The 19290-nt window shown below is 37.8% G+C and overlaps 2 protein-coding genes across 4 annotated transcripts in view; both read right to left on the bottom strand.

Moving 5' to 3' along the window:
• Positions 1-33: 33 nt before the first annotated feature.
• On the bottom strand, positions 34-4307 carry LOC130926833 (ADP-ribosylation factor-like protein 6). Of its 3 annotated transcripts, XM_057852109.1 has the most exons (9): positions 2002-4307; positions 1848-1898; positions 1700-1761; positions 1530-1598; positions 1365-1459; positions 881-1010; positions 541-596; positions 402-414; positions 47-180 (listed from the first exon to the last, which is right to left on the bottom strand). In XM_057852109.1, exons 1-9 carry the CDS (start codon positions 2122-2124, stop codon positions 147-149), a joined length of 633 nt encoding a protein of 210 aa, XP_057708092.1. In that variant the 5' UTR covers positions 2125-4307; the 3' UTR covers positions 47-146. The 3 variants fall into 3 exon arrangements, with proteins under 3 accessions (XP_057708093.1, XP_057708092.1, XP_057708094.1); XM_057852110.1 differs by lacking the exon at positions 402-414 and having other exon boundaries at positions 34-180; XM_057852111.1 differs by lacking the exon at positions 1848-1898.
• A 230-nt stretch (positions 4308-4537) lies between these two features.
• LOC130926827 (ephrin type-A receptor 6-like) overlaps positions 4538-19290 on the bottom strand; it is a 252235-nt gene continuing 237482 nt past the window's right edge. Inside the window, exons 11-17 of the mRNA XM_057852094.1 lie at positions 17506-17691; positions 12772-12833; positions 12302-12511; positions 12063-12212; positions 8843-9036; positions 8433-8582; positions 4538-6812 (exon numbers count right to left, since the gene is read on the bottom strand). Coding sequence (XP_057708077.1) covers positions 6698-6812; positions 8433-8582; positions 8843-9036; positions 12063-12212; positions 12302-12511; positions 12772-12833; positions 17506-17691 — 1067 coding nt within the window. The 3' untranslated portion in view covers positions 4538-6697. The remainder of the gene's footprint in view (positions 6813-8432; positions 8583-8842; positions 9037-12062; positions 12213-12301; positions 12512-12771; positions 12834-17505; positions 17692-19290) is intronic.

Here is a 19290-nt window from a genome sequence, read left to right on the forward strand (position 1 = left end):
AAAATTAGCATAACGGGTAATATGTAGGTAAATAAATTTGTCAGATCATACATAGAAATTAGTTAATGTTTGCTTATACAAATATAAACATAAATCGTGATAGGTAAGATTCCTGGAAAATCCTTCTGTCCGTCTTGATAGGCAATTCACTCGTTCAGGTGGTCATTGTTTTGATATGACCTAGTTAAAGAGAAAAAAACCACACCAATGACCATAATTCCAGTTAAAAATATAGACAATATTCCAACAATCCAATAAAAACAATTGGAAACTCTTTAACAGTTAAAACATAGACATCATTCCTAGTTACAGTAACAATTTCATAAATGGACAAGGAAGATAAAATCCACAACACAACTACAACAATCACAATGCATATCAACATATTCATACATACTTACTGTGTAATTTGTTCTTTGAGTATGTAAAAAGACATTTCGAAATAAAGAATGCAGTCAGAATACTTGTGACATTATGTTTTAAAATGCAGATTATTAGCACAAATTCACAAAAGTATAACATTTTCAATGTCCTCATTACCTTGGAGCCAATCCATCCCCTCCTGTAAGCCTTCTCCCTCGATAGCATTGCTAGCGCTGAGGGACAAAAAGAGCAGGTTGAGGATTTAATCATCACGAACCACACGTTCACTCTCCCAACTTCAACATTTAAACCTGACTAGCGCTTCATCCATCTGCCTTCCATCTGTCTAATGAGTGAACAAGGTGGCAAACAGGTATAAAAGAGTCACTCAGGTTCAAGTCTATGCTGCTGTCCCTGCCAATTATATTTAACTAGATTGCTAAATTCAGCCATTTCATTCCAAGGGCACTTTCTTTTCAAAATTTGTATCTAATAAGAACAATATTTAAAATATTACCAGATGTGCCATGGTTTGTCTTTGATATTCTCCAAACACAACATCTGAGAGACCTTGACAGATGACATGGCATCTCGTAGATCCATCTTATTTGCAAAGAACAGCACCGGCAGCTTTTTACAGCAAATATCTGCATGGCAAAACATTCAAAACAATTGAATCTTAAGCATACAGATACAATACAAGACAAAAGAATAACATGGAAATATGAAAACTTCAAGTCTAAAGGTCATTCAGAATGAACAAAATCATACAGGTTTTACAGCCTTTTGAGAGTCACAGCTTTGAGAAACTAATATTTGCCGCTATTACACGCTAGCAGGGGGAAGAGAGGATATACTGTATTTGCAACTCGGAAATGTCACACACCCACACACGCGCACAGACTGATACTACCAGTAAAACCCAGTGATTACTAATACTGTAAAGGCCTACTACTAGTGGCAGTTAAATAACAGAGTATTGTAGGGATTTATTAGCGCACCTGCGTGGTTGAGAAGAGTGTCTAACTCCTCTTTTGCAACAACCATTCTCAGTTTGTCACTGCTGTCTATCACAAAAATGATGGCATGACTTTCTCTGATGAGGAAATGAGGATAAAAAGGTATTGTAATGACTGCAGGAAATGGGCAATTGTGTGTGTACATACTTGTAATAGTGCTCCCACAGGTTTCTGTATCTACTTTGGCCAGACATGTCGAATACTGTGAAAGAAAGACTGCTTATGCAGCAAGGAAAGAGGAAGAGGCAACACAACCACATCAGACTCACACGAAAAATATGCTGACTAGTTAAAAAATATATTTGTATGGATTATACCTTGAATTCTTGAACTTTTCAATGTTGAAGCCAATTGTTGGAACTATTTCTTGTCCTGGTGTCTGTATGCACCAGACACAAACACACAAAACACAAGTATTGACGTTTATGTCAACAAGGAAGTAGTGCACTCAAAGATAGACTTTACCTGACTAACATGTTTCCACTCTTCTGAGAATGGGCCTAAACAATTTGAACGCTGAAAACAAGCAATCAATGAACGACTGCAAAGAAAACCGCACTACAGATGACCTTTGCCGTTGCTCTGTTCAAGGAGTTTCAGATCAGTTGTGAGTACTTACATTAAGTGGTTTCATCTGGTTGATGATGGTAGTTTTACCACTGTTGTCCAGTCCCAAACATAAAACATTGACTTCCTTCTTCCTCAGGCCGAGCCAGCCTGACAGTTTATCCAGCAACCCCATTAATCCCAACTGTTTCTTCACTTTTCTTCACAATGCATCGACCCATTAATTGTCAGATTACTAGAAATATAACTTGCCGATTAAATAAATAATCACAATCTGAGACAAACAAGAGTGTTCCTAGTATTTGGAATGAAGGCTGTAACATGCTGAGATGCTGCATGTGTATCCCAGCTTGCGACGACTAATCCTATTAGAACGAATTAAGATCTGCAAACCACCCGGCGACCTGATCATGGTAGTGTGCACCTTTCTTCCTGATGAATTTGATTCATTAGTGTAATGCTCTGTTTTGCTTGACAACAGCAACAGCAGCTGCTGCATCTTGCACTCACTCACAGCCTGTGTCTTGTATTCTTGACGGTCCCTATTTACTTTTTCTGCAAAGACTTGGCGTAAACCCAAGTTTAAGGTTTGTAATCAAGGCATTTAACTTTTTAAAAGGTCACGCTGGAGCTCATGAGAGGTAAAACAGCTTCACCTCTTGGCTGCTTTGCTTTTGATATTCATTTTATCAATTAAAATCGCTTGTTACCAAAATCACTGAATTTAACAAAAAAACAAAACAAAACAAAAAAAAAAAAAACAGCCAGTGGCACCCTTTAGAAATTTTTCATAAGGGTGGCCAAATGGGGCCACTTAAAACACACCAATACTAAAAGCCATAATTTCATGTTTTTATTAAGTTATTGCAGTAAAAAGCCCAGAAGAAAACTATCAGAAAGACTTAAGGACACCCTTACTGATTTACAGGGGTTGGACAAAATAACACCTATCATTTTGGCACAATATTTATTGAACATAATTGTTAAAGAATGGCATGAGGAACATTCTGATGAAGTTGAGCATTTCGTATCACAATCCCCAGACCTCAACATTATTTAGCATTTATGGTCAGTTTTAGAGATTCAATTAAGACGTCGATTTCCACCGCCATCATCTTGAAAAGAGTTAAAGGGTATTCCAACTGAAGAATGGATTAAAAATCCTTGGGAAACAATTCACAAGTTGTATGAATCAATACCTTGGAGAATAGAGGCTGTAATTTACGCAGAAGGTGGACCTACACCATATTAATGTTTTTTTTTTTTTTTTTAAGGTGTTTCCATTATTTTGTCCAACTCCTGTACTTTGGTGTATTGTGTTATATATAGTATTACTAATGATATCATGCGCACAGTCCATAACAGTCCAAAAAACATTTTGAGTTCCACGTCTACTACAATCTGATATAATACTGCTGAGTAGGGTGGCCAGCAAATTTATTGGGGGGGGTGTGGCCACCCACTCGTGGCGCCATTGTAGAGAGCTACATTTAAGCCGGAGTAATTATTCTGCTTTGGGGTGACGGCGTAGCGACTGTGTGGACCCTACGGCGTCAATTAGCATTCGATAGTTCTTCGGCATGGGAACGGGTTGCTCTGTACTTCACCGCCAAGGCACTAGAGGAGTGTGGCGTTGTGTTTGTACAGTTTTGGGTGATTCTTGCCGACTTCTAGTTTTCTTCCGGTTACACGACAATGCCAACGGAAATGGCAGTTTACGAATGTAATCATCGGGGGGTGGAAGCCAGCAAGCTGCGTTGTCCAGAGTTTTGTCCGATTTCTCTGCTATGTCCTACAATCAGCCAGTGGGAAGCGATAGCAGATTTCTGGCGGCTATGAAACTTCCCAAACTGCGTTGGAAGCCTTGATGGTAAACACGTTATCATAAAAGCACCGAGGCACTCTCAATCAGTGATGATGTATTAAGTGTGTGAACTGTCTGTCGTTGAAAATTATTTATCAAAACAACTCTTTTGATACCAAACCTGTGCTTTATTCTACATATACTTGAAGGCTAAAATGTAAAAATGTCACAGACTCACAGCAAACGTATGTACACAATAAATGATAAAGTCCACTAACATAAAGTGATAAAAAGTTGGCAGTTTTTGGCTGACTGTGTCACTGCTTCGTGTGGCCATTTGCTTACGAACACGAACATACTTGTCTCGGTGGTTCTTCCATTTTTTTTCATGCAATCACTGACCTCCATCCCTGTAATTTCAGCAATCTCCTTCCACGAATCGCTTACCGTTTGGCATTCTGTATAATGTCTTGACAAGACATTGTAGAGGTTGTCGTACCTGTGGACGTCTTCGATGATTCTCTCGTCGGCCAGGTCAATTTTTGTGTGTAGCACAACAGTGTTCGAAAATAGCGGTGATTTCGCGCTGAACTGGAAGCAACAGTCTGAGGGGACCAATCACAGTCCATTTGCATCACGTGACGCACAGACAGGAATCTGAAGGTGCACGTCAGGCTACGGCGGAGGGTCGTAAATCGGGTCTGCCTTGATGGCGGAGGTCTGCCGCTGAAGCATAACTTGCTTTCGTGAAATCGTGACCTCACCATTGGGGATGCTTCACAGTTGACTGAGTAGTTATGGCCATTTTGCTATTACAATTTCAATAGAGAACATTTTCTTTTCTAGTATTTTATCCAGATCATGACCAAAAATATAGCATCTTGAAGTCACAGCAAAAGAACGGGGAAAAATAAGAAAATGTTACATTTATTGTGTTGCCTTCACTTTGTTGTTGCTATAGTATATTATACAAATTTGGTCAATTAATTAGTACAAGGACCCTGCTTTGTTTTCATTCTCCCTTAAAACAAAAAACAACAACAACAAAAAGAGCCAGCCTGTTGAGCTTTTCAAATTTATTTTGCAAATAAATAACCGCAGTAACTGCCTCTTACAGTGTGCAAGATCTACAACATCTCTTTGGAAATTATAAAAAAATAAAATACAAGAATTATAATCATTAATATACTTGTACTTTGTACAAAAGAACGTTCTAACATTGCTCAGCAGTAGAACATGCTTAACAAACAGCATCTGATATTCTCCATTGACTGTAGATGAGTTGGTGCCAGTGAGAGTGCATCACATGTGCTGTAACGTACATACTGTTGTTTTTGTGTTCTTACAACTTTCTCATACCTGATGGCTGGAGGCAATCGTTGACAGAATGGAACAGCGCTCTATAGCCAATATAATTTCACGCTTATGGATATGGCCTACAACTTAATTGAAGGGATAGGTCCTTTCATTTCACTAAAATATATTTGCTTAAATGTGAACGGACTGTAAGGCATACATGTGTGAGCATGTTATTGTCGGTATAGAAAAATTAAGATGCTGCTGTTTATGTTCGTTATGTTCTGCTAACTTAGTCATACGTTTGAAAAGCTGCCAGTCTTGCTGACTTCCGAGATTCCATCAAGAAGTCTCACTTACGTTCATTTTTATTCTATACATTTATATATTATATACCACTGCATGTGTACCATTGTTTTCCCAGACTGAAGATAAATAACTTTAATGGCAAACATCTATCCGACGACATGACATCAACTACAGCAGATCCGTTTTCATTTCAGACTACTTTTATGTACACTTTTTTTCTATATTGCCACATATTCCACAACCTTTATATGATCACAAGTTAAGCACACAGTGGCCTAGCAGACCGACTGTAAAACGAAGCCAGTGGCTTTGCACTCAACATGCACCATTAGTTCCGACCGTACTGCCATTAATTACATGTGTGCAACTGAACAATACCTTTAATCGAAAGAATTTTTCCATAATTCTGAAAAGCCACACTATAAATAAGTTAATCTGAAATAATAATCGACATTTATGAATAAAGTGAACATTCATATCTTAAGACAGCTGTGACTATTTTCAACTCTTATTATCCACATTTCAAATAGTTTTGACTGTTTTTTTGTTTTTGTTTTTTTTTTAAATATTTGAAGGCAACCGATCCAGTTTAGTTCCACATTTTTACATCTCCATTGCACAATTTTTCATCTCTCTGTGAGACACTGAGGTGACTGCATGATTATTGCTCATTGGACATAAATAAATATGATTTAAAATAAGATTCATATTTCCTGGGGCTTGAACATATAGATCTGCACATAAATAGATATAGGATTATGATAATAATTACCATTAGTTGTCTATACACTTTAACATTCAAGAATTCTCCTTGACTTGCTTCTCCCCACTTTCAAGTATTTGTGTACCAGGCTCTCTGGAGAGAGAGCGAGAGAGAATAGTAATGCACATACTTTCATGATAAATGATCATATTACAAAATGAGAAGTAGTGAGGCTATTTTTTTTCTGCTTCTGAGGATAAAACATTTTTGCACACCAAGGAGCTGCTACATGAGCAAGAAAAGAAAAATCCAAAGATTCAGTAGATTATGTCCGTGAACCTACACGTCTAAGATAATTAACCTCCACGCATAAAATACCGCAGCTGTAACAAGGCATTACATTCCCCTAAGTGAGTGCCAGGACCAGACTGTAAAGTCTATTGGGAGGTCTAAAAATAGTCTGGTCAGACCAGGTGTACTAGGTACGGCGTGTGTAATAGAAAAAGAGTCCTTTACTACCAGCTCGGGAGGCAGTCTGTCCAGTCCAGTGACTTCCTTTCAAAGTGTGTCTCACACAGTCCTAACTAGACTTCAATGCCGACAATGTGTCCATCCCAGGTCATGTGAAAGGGCGCCTCATACATGGAAGCCTTTCTCCTGTTCGTGCAGCATCTGGAGGTGGAGGGTCTGTATGCTGCTGATGATCCTTCGTTGGTGGCCTATCAGATCCACACCGATACGCCTCACATCTCTAGGCAGAGAGAGGACACGTGTAGATTGATACACTAACAGACACAATTATTATAATTATAAAATGTAGCCGCACTGTAAAAAATAAAACAGCCATGCTAACGTAAGAGTTTAAGTAGCCATGAATCAAAATTTGAAGTTCGAATCCTGATTGGAATAACTCATTATATATTTACATAATTTTTAGACTATCAATCGGTACTACTGTGTGTGTGTTATTGTCTGGCATGCATTAGTATAAAAATTACATATCTCAAGTTTAGTTCATTTAAAATTTTGAGTTGAAGCTACTTAACGGTCCAGTTGACTTCAAATATTGAGTTCAAAGTACCGTGATTTTCAGACTATTCATCCACCCCAACTTTGAACCCTGCATCTTATCTTATCGTTTGTGGATTTTTACAGTCTAAAGAGCTGCATGTATTTTGGTTTAAATATCCCATAGTACAATGAGGACACCCTAAAGGGAATAGTTACCGTTCTTGCACACACCATATAACTGTTTGCATTACTCTAACACACGTAATATAATTAATCAGGGAATAGTATCATTTCTCATATTTACTGTAGGACTGTGCTACTCTAACACACCTAATATAAAATAAATAGCACACCATAGTTTAATGAAAATAAGCAGAATAGATACACAACGCCATCTTGTCACAGAAGCCCAACGTGTGCGTCACGAGCAAGATTGACGCACCACTCTTGCAATCAGTTCTCCCAGCCGCTCCAAGGACAAAGAGCAGGGCGCTCTGTCCTAAAACAAGTAGCGTCTCGCCCAGCCAGGATAACAAAGTTGATAGCGGGCGCTTGGGATGTCAAGACCAGCGTCGGTCGCTGTGGCAACCACGTCCCATCCACGCACAAACCTAACCGCCCAAAACCGCCCACAGAGGGATTATCCCGAAACAACACCCAGCCACACCTTCGGCCTGGCCCACTCCACCGCAGCCTTCAAAAACACTGGACACTGAGATAACAAACGGTTCGCTGCTCGGAAACTTTTCTATGTAGCCTTGTTTTGGATCTAGCATTGTTCCTCTGTTGTCTGTTTTTGCCTTGTTTTTTGACCACTGTCGACGAATAAATTGTCAACCTGTTTTCGGTGAGCCTTATTTCAACTTTTGGAACATGGAGTCAGTACAAAATGTTAACACAGGAAGGGAACGCGCGGAATATTGGCCCTCCTGGTTGACTCGCGGAAGCGGTAAGCAGAGGAGCACCATTTCCGTTCGGCTGTCGCCGTTTCCGTGTGGCTTGGCGGGGGGGAGGGGGTGTGTGTGAATTCCTTCAACCTGCACATTTTCTAATAGAAATGCAGTTTTTGCTTGTTCAATTTGGTGGGTGAGGCTTAGTAAGATGCACATTACAGTCCAAAAATTACAGTACTTAAATCCAGTTTACTTAAATATTAAGTTTAGGTTGATAACTCAATTTGATTTAGTTCTTCATCAAAAGTTTACTTGAAATTTCAAGTTCTGCCAACTTTTTATGTTTTAACATTGTAAAGTTAAAGAAAAAAATGTTACTATTTTTTTTTTTACTTCAATGATTATAAACAAAGCCGCCAATAGCAGTAACCTCAGGTTTGTGGTTTCATTTTGGCTTAGCTACTCACTCAATATTCATCCTCGCAACAGAATCCAACGTGTGGTAGCCCGCTGCCATGAAGTTGCTTTTGTACTGATTCATTTTGATGGAGTCTAGCCAGTCGCCAATAGAGATGAACAGTGGGTAGTCCATTTCCTCCCCAGGAGATTCTGGTAGGCTGACATAATCAGAAACACAGTAAATTAGATACTGGCAGCCTTTTTGTCAGCATCTCTTGGATTTGGAACATAATTAATTTCCCAGCATGACAGATTTCAGTGCTCAGAAAAGTGCTCAGAAAATATTATTGCTAGACTTTTTAGAATTGTATATTCATCATTCACATTTAACCGAAGGTAAACAAACATCAAAGGTAAACATACAGTGATTTCAAAAGGTACTGCCCAGTAACAAACCATTATACCTGACAATACCTACCTTTGAATGTCCTCTACTAGTGGTAATAAACTGCTGGGGTTGCGGATAAGTTTATCTAGGAAGGAGACAACGTCTACAAATCTAGGCCGATGGCTTCTTTCTGTCTGCCAGCAGTGCAGCATCAGTTGGTGGAGTGCCACTGGGCAACCCATTGGTGCAGGAAGCCGGTAGCCCTCTTCGATTGACAGAATTACCTGGACAAAGACAAGAATTATAGGATACGTTACACAGTTAAGTAGCTTAGGTTAAATAAAAAAAAAAAAATCAACTCAAATTTATTTCTATAGCCCTTTACAAAAACCCGAAAGGTCCACAAAGTGCTTTACAACAACGATATAGTTCACAATGAATAAAAGGCAGCAAAGTATTATACAATGACATTGAGGGGAAAAAAATGAAAACAAAAACAAAGCATCACGATAAAACATTGAATCCTTTAGGTAACCTTAATGTAGAACAGGGTGTCTAAGTCATCTTAGTCGCAGGCCACATTGTGCTATGGTTTCCTTTGGAGGGCCAAAAGGCCATTATGTCAGCCAACCCAATATATATATATATATATATATATATATATATATATATATATATATATATATATATATATATATATATATATATATATATATATATATATATATATATATATATATATACATACACACACATATATATATATACTGTATGTATACACAGTATATGCTATACACACATACAGTATATACACAGTAGGCTATATTATAGTATAAAGTATATATACTTATTTACAGCCATTGAGTCTGCTAGATGTCCGATCCATTCTGTCTGGGAGGGTTGGCAGCGGTATCATTTGATCGCTGCCAACCCTTCCCAGTCAAAATGGATCAACGTCCAGCACCGTCAATGGCAATGAAACTAGGGCTGCCAAGATTAGTCAACTTCCGTAATTTCCCGAATATAACGCTCACTTTTCCCCCCCAAAATGAACTTGTAAAATCATGGTGCGCATTATAAACGGGTACATGGATGGAGACAGAAATATCTATCTATCTATCTATCTATCTATCTATCTATCTATCTATCTATCTATCTATCTATCTATCTATCTATCTATCTATCTATCTATCTATCTATCTATCTATCTATCTATCTATCTATCTATCTATCTATCTATCTATCTATCTATCTATCTATCTATCTATCTATCTATCTATCTATCTATCTATCTATCTATCTATACATATACTGGACTGTCTCAGAAAATTAGAATACACAATATTCTAATTTTTTGAGACAGTCCTGTGTATATATACAGGACTGTCTCAGGAAATTAGAATACACAATATTCTAATTTCCTGACGTGTGTATATATACTGTATATGTGTGTATTTATATATAAACCGATTTTTTTTTTTTTACTGACACGGCCACGTTGTGTTGAAGAAACGTATGCGGCGATCGGTTGCCGACCATTACGGTACGTGACGTCACCATTTTGTTTCGGTAATACTTCACTCTGATCGGCCGAATGATTTTGTCTGTGTTAAATTCTGCTTTTTTCACTCTTCATAAAGCACAGAATTTAGTTTCTTGAACTCATTTGAGTCAACGTTTATTGCCGCTCCGCAACTCGGACCATAACAAACGTAACAACAACACAGACTTCCTGTGTGTGTCCCTCAACTATATCTGTCCCTCAGGAAGCTCAAACCCAAATAACAATAGTTCCTATTGTTACTGTCGTGTCGACAGCGATGAGCTCTCTCGGATTGCCGACTTACGTTCTCACTTTCATTTTACCATATCAATCCATGGAAGAAACATTTATTCATCATGATGAAACGAGCAAGTTATACAGCCTTTAAAAGAAAAGTCACATCTGTTTTGTTTTCTCCCAGATTCTGATAAGTTGGAGAAGTTGTCAAATCATATTATTACCATAAATATTGTCAGTTTATGGTAATGTTTTGAACTACCAATATGCTATGCTTGTGCTGTGTTTCACAAGTCAGTAAAATGACATTTCTGTATCTGTACACGAGCTCTGTTTTCTTGTATTCTATTTATTGGTGCTAAAATTAGGGTACACGTTATAAACGGGTACAATAATTTCCCCTAGATTTTACAAGTAAATATGGGGTGCGCATAATACACGGGTGCGCCTTATATTCGAGAAATGACGGTATTTGAAAATCGGCTAGAAATGAATCGCCAACTATTCCATGAATCATTTAGAAACGTTCGTTTTTGGGCCTCTTAAAACATTTTTAATATTTTTTAATATAAATATAAAGGGGAAAACAGCAAACACTATTTTGTCTTTTATTTTTAGTAAAACAAAAGGGGGAAAAAGCAGTAAATCTCCATTTTCTCACCTTTTTCTTTACAAAAATGTTGAAAACGGGAAAAAAAAACAGTAAATGTTTTGTCTGATTTGATATAGGCTTCATTTCATTTTAGCGAGAAACATTAAATCCAATGCACAAGATTTACTTTCACACACCACACAAAATGCCGTGGCGGGCCAGATCTTGGCCCCACGCTGCGAGTTTGACACACATTCTAGAATATAAGAACAAGATGAAATCTGTTATCCCACCAAAAGCTCTGACACAGCATTGAATACCCAGTGGAGATTGACAAGTTGATGCTGCAAGACTGCAGGTTGGACTTTGAAGGAATTCCCAAACAGCATAAATCCTACCTAAATCCTACAACCAAGAAGGCATTTTTGCTTGCACGGTTGCACTGCAGGTGCATGTATGTGCATGTATGTGTGTGTGTGATAGAGAGCGAGAGAGAGAGTCTGAAAGGATTATACGTATGTGCACATTTCACATTCATCTGAAAGAGGATGGATATGCTTCTATGGTCCTTCCAATCCCTGACCACAGCTCCCGGATCAGCCGGGTCACTCAGGCACACAGCTTTAAACTTCGCCGCGACAGAATCAAAACCTGAAAAGCCTTTGACCTTTACGCTCTCTCTTCAGCTGACAGTTCATGATCAACGCTAGGTGATTATCTCATGTTCCATTTCTGCCCCAGCTTCCCCTATCTGTGCCAACGGTATTTAATGAGACAGAACTAATGGAAGAGAACCAGATTTGAGGGAAATTGGTCTCTAAAGTCACACAAAAAACTGGAAAGCTGTCAAATCAAGTGTCAGCGTATTTTTAACTTCCTTCAATCCATTTTATGTACATTTTCTGTACGTTTATTTTTTTATACTACACGATACTTACGTCCTGATTTGACATCTCCCAATATGGCCGCTCTCCATAGGACATTACTTCCCACATGACAATCCCATAACTCCAAGCATCACTAGCTGAGGAGAATTTTCGGTATGAGATAGCTTCGGGAGAAGTCCATCGAATTGGGATCTTCCCACCCTGATCACACATAAAAACGCAAAATAAATAAATAGCATAAATCACTTTGTACGACAAAAAAACAAAACAAAAAACAGGAAAGACCTTACCGTAGTAGTATAAGCAGCCTCAGGATCATCCTCCAGGATTCGGGACAGACCAAAGTCTGACACTTTACACACCAGGTTGCTGTTGACTAAGATATTTCGAGCTGCCAGGTCTCGATGAACATAGCCCATGTCTGACAGATACATCATCCCTGAGGCGATGCCACGAAGCATGCCCACCAGCTGAATGACAGTGAAATGACCGTCGTGTTGCTAGGAGGGCAAAACACATATGAAAGTAAGTAGACAGTAAATTGAAATAAAATGGATAGTATAGACCGAAGACATTGACAGTGTGCAAAATTGGGGGCAAAAATGAAGGAGGGAAGATCAAAACAAAAAAATGCATCAGTCAAATAAGAGGTGAAAACAAAAACTTATTGAAAAATGGATTGTAATCTTTATTTGAATCTCAAACTTCTAAAATAGGGTACACACAGCTAAATATTAGTGTGACCATGCCCAATACGTACCCGCAAAAATGAGTCCAATGATCCATTTTCCATATATTCCACCACAATCATCACAGGCCTGCCTGCAAATGCACATGCACAAATTTGTGAAATATATCAGAGTCCACCTATTCACACAGATATGGAGGAATTTAAAAACTGGCAATACATTCTTAGTACAGTGGTGCGAAAAATCACCATTAAATGTGATCTGATCTTTGTCAAAATCACACAGATGAAAAACCAGTGTCTGCTTTAATTAAAACCACCCAAAAATTTATAGGTTTTCATATTTTAATGAGGATAGTATGCAAACAATGACAGAAGGGGGAAAAATAAGTACAGTAAGTGAACCCTCACATTTAATATTTTGTGCCCCCCTTTCCCAGCAATAACTTCAACCAGACGTTTCCTGTACCTGCAGATCGGTCTGGCTCATTGATCAGGACTAATCTTGGCCCATTCTTCTCTACAAAACAGCTGTAGTTCAGTCAGAATCCTGGGATGTCTGGCATGAATCGCTGTCTTTAGGTCGTGCCACAGCATCTCAATGTGGTTTAAGTCTGGACATTGACTTGGCCACTCCAGAACGTGTATTTTGTTCTTCTTCTGAAGTTGATTTACTTCTGTGATTTGGATCATTGTCTTGTTGCAGCATCCATCCTCTTTTTGGCATCAACTGTCTGACAGAGGCCTCAGATTTTCCAGCAAAATATCCTGATAACCTTTTGAAATCATTCTTTCATTAATGATTGCAAGTCGTCCAGACCCTGAGGGAGCAAATCAGCACCAAATCATGATGCTTTCTCCACCATGCTTCACGGTGGGTATGAGGTGTTGATGTTGCTGAGCTGTTCCATATTTCCTCCAGACATGATGTTGTGTGTTATTCCCAAACAATCTGACTTTGATTTCATCAGTCCGCAAAATATTATGCCAAAACCTCTGTGAAGTGTCCAGTGCTTTTTTTCGAACATTAAATGAGCAACAATGTTTTGTTTAGACAACAGTGACTTCCTCTGTGGAGTCCTCCCATGAACACCATTCTTGGCCATAGTTTTACATGTAGTTGATGTGTGCACAGATATATTGGACTGTGCCAGGGATTTCTGTAAGTCTTTAGCAGACACTCTAGGGGTCTTTTTTTTACCTCTCTGAGTATTCTGTGCTTAACTTTTTGCATCATCTTTGGTGGACGGCCACTCCTTCGAGACAAGCAACAGTGCCAAACTCTCTCCATTTATTGACAACTTCTCTTACTGTCGATTGATGAACATCCAGACTTTTAGAGATGGTTTTCTATACTTTCCCAGCTTTATACAAATCAACAATCCTTGATCAGAGGTCTTCAGACAGCTCTTTTGACCAAGCCAGGATGCACATCAGACAATGCTTCACGATATTGTATGACACCTAAATCGGACATATGTCATTTCCCTTCCCTGGCTTCAGAGAATGTAAACAAACCAAGAGGTGTGACAGCTAGCCGACATGCTAACTCAAACCGAGTGACGTTTCAAAGTCTTCGAAGCGGAAAATCACATAACTAGCCCGGATTATTTGACATGACGACTGGGTTGTCCATTGTCTTTGTGGATCGGCAAACCACCCGGCGGAGAGCAATTTACAGTTCGTTTCCCGGAGGAGGGCGGCTGCAGTTGTTTTGCAGCTAACGTGCAGCTAATGTGCATGAGGAAATCTTTTTATATGCCTATCAATGATCAAACGTAAGTAGTCCTTTATTTAAAGAAAGTTTGTAGTGTTTACTTTGTAATCGCTGTATTCGTATTTGACATAATACAAAACAAGATGTTTACTCACTTCCTCGTAAGTCCAATGGTCCCACAGTAGTAGGGCTTGTTTTGTTCAAAATCCACGGTGAATGGGAACCTTTTCAAACTCCAAAAAGGCATACACATCTCTCCCTCATAAAGCAAGATTTTTCTGCAGCCGTTTGGCTGGCGTGATGCGAAAAATAAACGTATTAATCCGCAAAATCAGCTGAATCCTTAGTCCTCATACACAACAGTACGGCTGTTTAGTGAAGAAGACACCTTCACCCGTACACGTCACAGCGCCCTCCTCCTCAATGCAAGACCGAAGCCGGAAGTCACTCATTTTCGTGGCGCGGGATTAAAAAAACTAAATGAATATAGCGATCGCTTCCACACACATCCAAGTGGTCCATATCATTCAGGAGCATATAGTACCGCGTGTATTATGAAATAAACATGCTTTTTCATGTCACATGCACTTTAAAGTCTCCTTAGGCAGAGGGTTCACGTACTTATTTTTCCTCCTTCTCTCATTGTTTGCATGCTATCCTCATTAAAGTATGAAAACTTATAAATGTTTGGGTGGTTTTAGTTAAAGCAGACACTGTTTTTACATATGTGTGATTTTGACAAACATCAGATCACATTTGATGGTGATTTTATGCAGAAATGTGAGCAATTCCAAAAGGTTCAGATACTTTTTTATACCACTGTACATATGATTCATTAATAATCTAGTTACTTTAAACAGAGGTATTCCATCTACCTGGCCAAATGAACTGGTTTGGGATGAACTTTTTAATGCATGAATTATGATGATTATTATTTTTGTTAACTTATTGGCTGCCATTTAAAGCTCTAGACATACAATCCATTTTGACTGGGAGGGGAGAATGGACATTCATTCATTTTACCCTCCCAGTCAAAATGGATTGGACATGTAGCATCATCAGTGGCACTGAAAGATGAGCATTTACAGCCAGCCTTGCTCTTTAAATGAATTGGACATCTATCGTTATCAATGGCATGCAATGAGTAAATATGATTTGAAAAAAAAAAAAAACGGAGCTGCAACCAGTTTGTATTTCTATTTCTATTTGTTTTCATTTCATTGATAATTTAGTTTTGATTAACATTTTCTTAATAAATGCATTTATATTAGAAGAAATATAATAAAAATACAATGATTAATAATTAACATATGTGCAATAATAATGATTGCTAATATTATTATTATTATTTTTTACATATATTTTTTTAATTTATCAAAAACTCGCTTGTTCTATAATGGGTTAAAGTCTTAGGTGTTTACTTTTGAATTGCTGCCCACTGGAGTGACCACTGTCCTTGAAAGGATTAATAATTCGAGCTAACCCATTACAAGCCTGTGAACAACTGAATTTGAGCAAAGAGAAAGAATACACTTCTGTTTTTTTAAAAATTTTTATTATTTGAGTTTGCCTGGTTTGGCTCAGCAGGACTAATTAGCAGAATCTGGACCATAAAAGTTCTACAGTACAGTTCATGAGCAAAACAAATAAAAAATAAAACAAATGCACCTGTTTATCACACTCTAGCGTGTCACCTATTATTTCATTGCAGGTATGTCTGTCAGTCACAGCACAACACTCGCTCTAATTAGTCTCCAAAGAACAACAACAGATGGAGGGACTCAAAAATGGTGGGAGGGATGAGACGGGGAGAAAGACAGAAAGACGAATCAGACTGCCAAGCACCAATTGAGTCTGATGGTACAGAACTGTTTGTGTACTCTGAGTGCAATTGACCTCAGAACTCATATTTCCTTGCATGCCTGCATGTCTGTTGACTGCGTCATAGTCAAAATATAGAAACGTCCCTTTGCGGGATTAATACACGTATAATGTATTAAACTCAAAATGGTAAAATTTAAAAATATTCATCACCCAAAAACTGAGGTAGTTTTTATTTCCTGATTTCAACATTTTAATATGGTGCAGTTTATCCAATACTCTGCGCTTGCAGTCATTATTCATATTTCTCCATGACAAACGTCATTTTCATCAATCACAATCATTAATCATTATGTTTTTTGTATTATTAATGAGTAAATATAATGAAAAAGTGATACATGTTTACTAAAAACTAATTCATAAAATTCTATACATAAAAAAATGTACAATTAAAACAGAAATACACCAGAGAATAAGTCTTTCAATTCTTTTAAACTGGGAGGACTGGCTGTGAATGCTCATCTTTCAGTGCCTTTGACGGCATTGGACGTCCAATTCTTTCTTCAATTTTGACTGGGAGGGGAAATTTTCGCCTCTCCCAGTCAAAATGAATTGGACGTCTAACACTGTCAATGGCAGCCAATGAGTTAAATGAGTTTTGTATAAAGGGTTAAACTGCAAAACCTATTTGTATCAGAGAAGAGCAGCAAACTCAGTCAGGTCATAGTCATTGTCTTTTTTTTTGTCTTAGCGAGGGGCTGCAATTCTTCAAGGAACCTATTTATATTCAAAGAAATGCCTCAGTTTATACAACCGGTGTAAAAACAACCATATGTTGCGCTGGGTGAGCCCCGTAAAACAGAGGTCCTTAACAAGTCAACGCTCCATGCATTCACACACACACACTTTGCATGCATAAAATTCAGCCCTCCGTAAAAATGCCACTTGGCACAACACAGCCACAAGCGCACCAGAGGATAATCTACTATGTATGTGATTCACATTACAGGTATATGGAGTTCATGGCCAAAACAAAACAGCTTACAGGTGATTCATCAGTAGAGAGAAAATGAGGAAAAATAGTCCTGAGATTTTAAAAAATGGTAAAAATAAATAAATAAATAAAATAAAAGAGAAACTTTACTGAAAACAGATTTTAACAATATTGAATACATCAGTTCAACCTACATTTTGTTTCAAATTAAAAAAAAAAAAAAAAAAAAAAAAAAGCTGCTTGAAAAACATTGTGAAAAGACAGATTTGCTTACTTTTTGTGACTACGCCCTCAAGCCTGATGATGTTTGGGTGGTCGAACTGCCCCATGATGGAAGCCTCACGCAGGAAGTCACGCCTCTGACGTTCCACGTAGCCACCTTTCAATGTCTTTATTGCCACTGCTATCTCCTTCTTCCCTGGTGTTCTCAGGCGGCCACTACACACTTCTCCAAACTCACCTGTAGTGAAAACACAACCATCTTAACTCATTAGCTGCCATTGACGACGAAAGACCTCCAATCCGTTTTGATTGGGAGGGTTAGCATAGAATGTCTTTTGCCTGCAATGACAGCCAGTGAGTTAGCCCTTTCTAAGACACCCAGTTAAATACTATGAAAAACAACTTACCGTATTTTTTTCATAGTTTGGCTGGGGGTGTGACTTATACTCTGGAGCGACTTATGTGTGAAATTATTAACACATTATTATATCATTTAGGGCTGTCAAAATGATCGCGTTAACGGGTGGTAATTAATATTTTAAATTAATCACGTTAAAATATTTGATGCAATTAACGCACATGCCCCGCTCAAACAGACTAAAATGACAGTACAGTGTCATATCCACTTGTTACTTGTGTTTTTTGGTGTTTTGTCGCTCTCTTCTGGCGCTTGGGTGTGTTTTATGGGTTTAAGCACCATGAGCATTGTGTATTTATTGACATCAAAAATGGCGAGCTACTAGTTTATTTTTTCATTGAACATTTTACAAATTTTATTAAAACGAAAACATTAAGACGGGTTTTAATATAAAATTTCTATAACTTGTACTAACATTATCTTTTAAGAACTACAAGTCTTTCTATCCATGGATCGCTTTAACAGAATGTTAATGTTAATGCCATCTTGTTAATTTATTGTTATAATAAACAAATACAGTACTTATGTACAGTATGTTGAAGGTATATATCCGACTTGTGTCTTATCTTTCCATTCCAACAATAATTTACAGAAAAATATGGCATATTTTATAGATGGTTTGAATTGCAATTAATTACGATTAATTAATTTTTAAGCTGTGATTAACTCGATTAAAAATCTTAATCGTTTGACAGCCTTAATAATTTGAAATGTTATTTTGGTGTTTTGGAGTGACACTGGTGGTTTGATAAACTTGTTAGCATGTTCTTTATGCTATAGTTACCTGAATAACTCAATAGCTATGTTACGTTAACATACCGGCCACGTTTGCATTTCGTTGTTCATGCGTCATGTAACATTATCATACTTTACACTTAATCAGCATGTTGTTATATATTGTATTTTTATCTTAAATTGCCTTTTGAGATGACATATCTGTTCTATGTGTTGGATTTTATCAAGTAAATTTCCCCTTAAAAATGAGACTTATACTCCGGTGCGACTTATAGTCCGAAAAATACGGGTAAGTGTTGTTAAGGGCCATGAGTTAAAAAAAAAAAAAAGATAATTTATGAATTCATTTATTTAAAGATGTAGGTATTATTTAAAGAGCAGCTGAAGAGCTTTTTGGATTTCGGTGTAATTTATTTTACAAATATAAACTTTGGATGAGTTCGTCAAAACAACCATGTCATTTTTAACATGTAACTGCAAGGATAATTTGATTTTTTAGGTTTTGTGAACTCTGTTAATAGTCCCATTCCAAACCCGGAAGTGTGACGTAAATTCCTGAGCGCAACAGAAGACTATCCACAGCGAGCATTGTAGCAGCAACGATATCACTGATATTTCCACCAAAAGTAACCATTCAGGATGGCTCTTTTGTGATGCTAACGATAACAAAGGCTCCCAGGACAG

This window comes from Corythoichthys intestinalis, chromosome 12 (genome assembly GCF_030265065.1).
Source record: "Corythoichthys intestinalis isolate RoL2023-P3 chromosome 12, ASM3026506v1, whole genome shotgun sequence".
NCBI classification, from domain to species: domain Eukaryota; kingdom Metazoa; phylum Chordata; class Actinopteri; order Syngnathiformes; family Syngnathidae; genus Corythoichthys; species Corythoichthys intestinalis.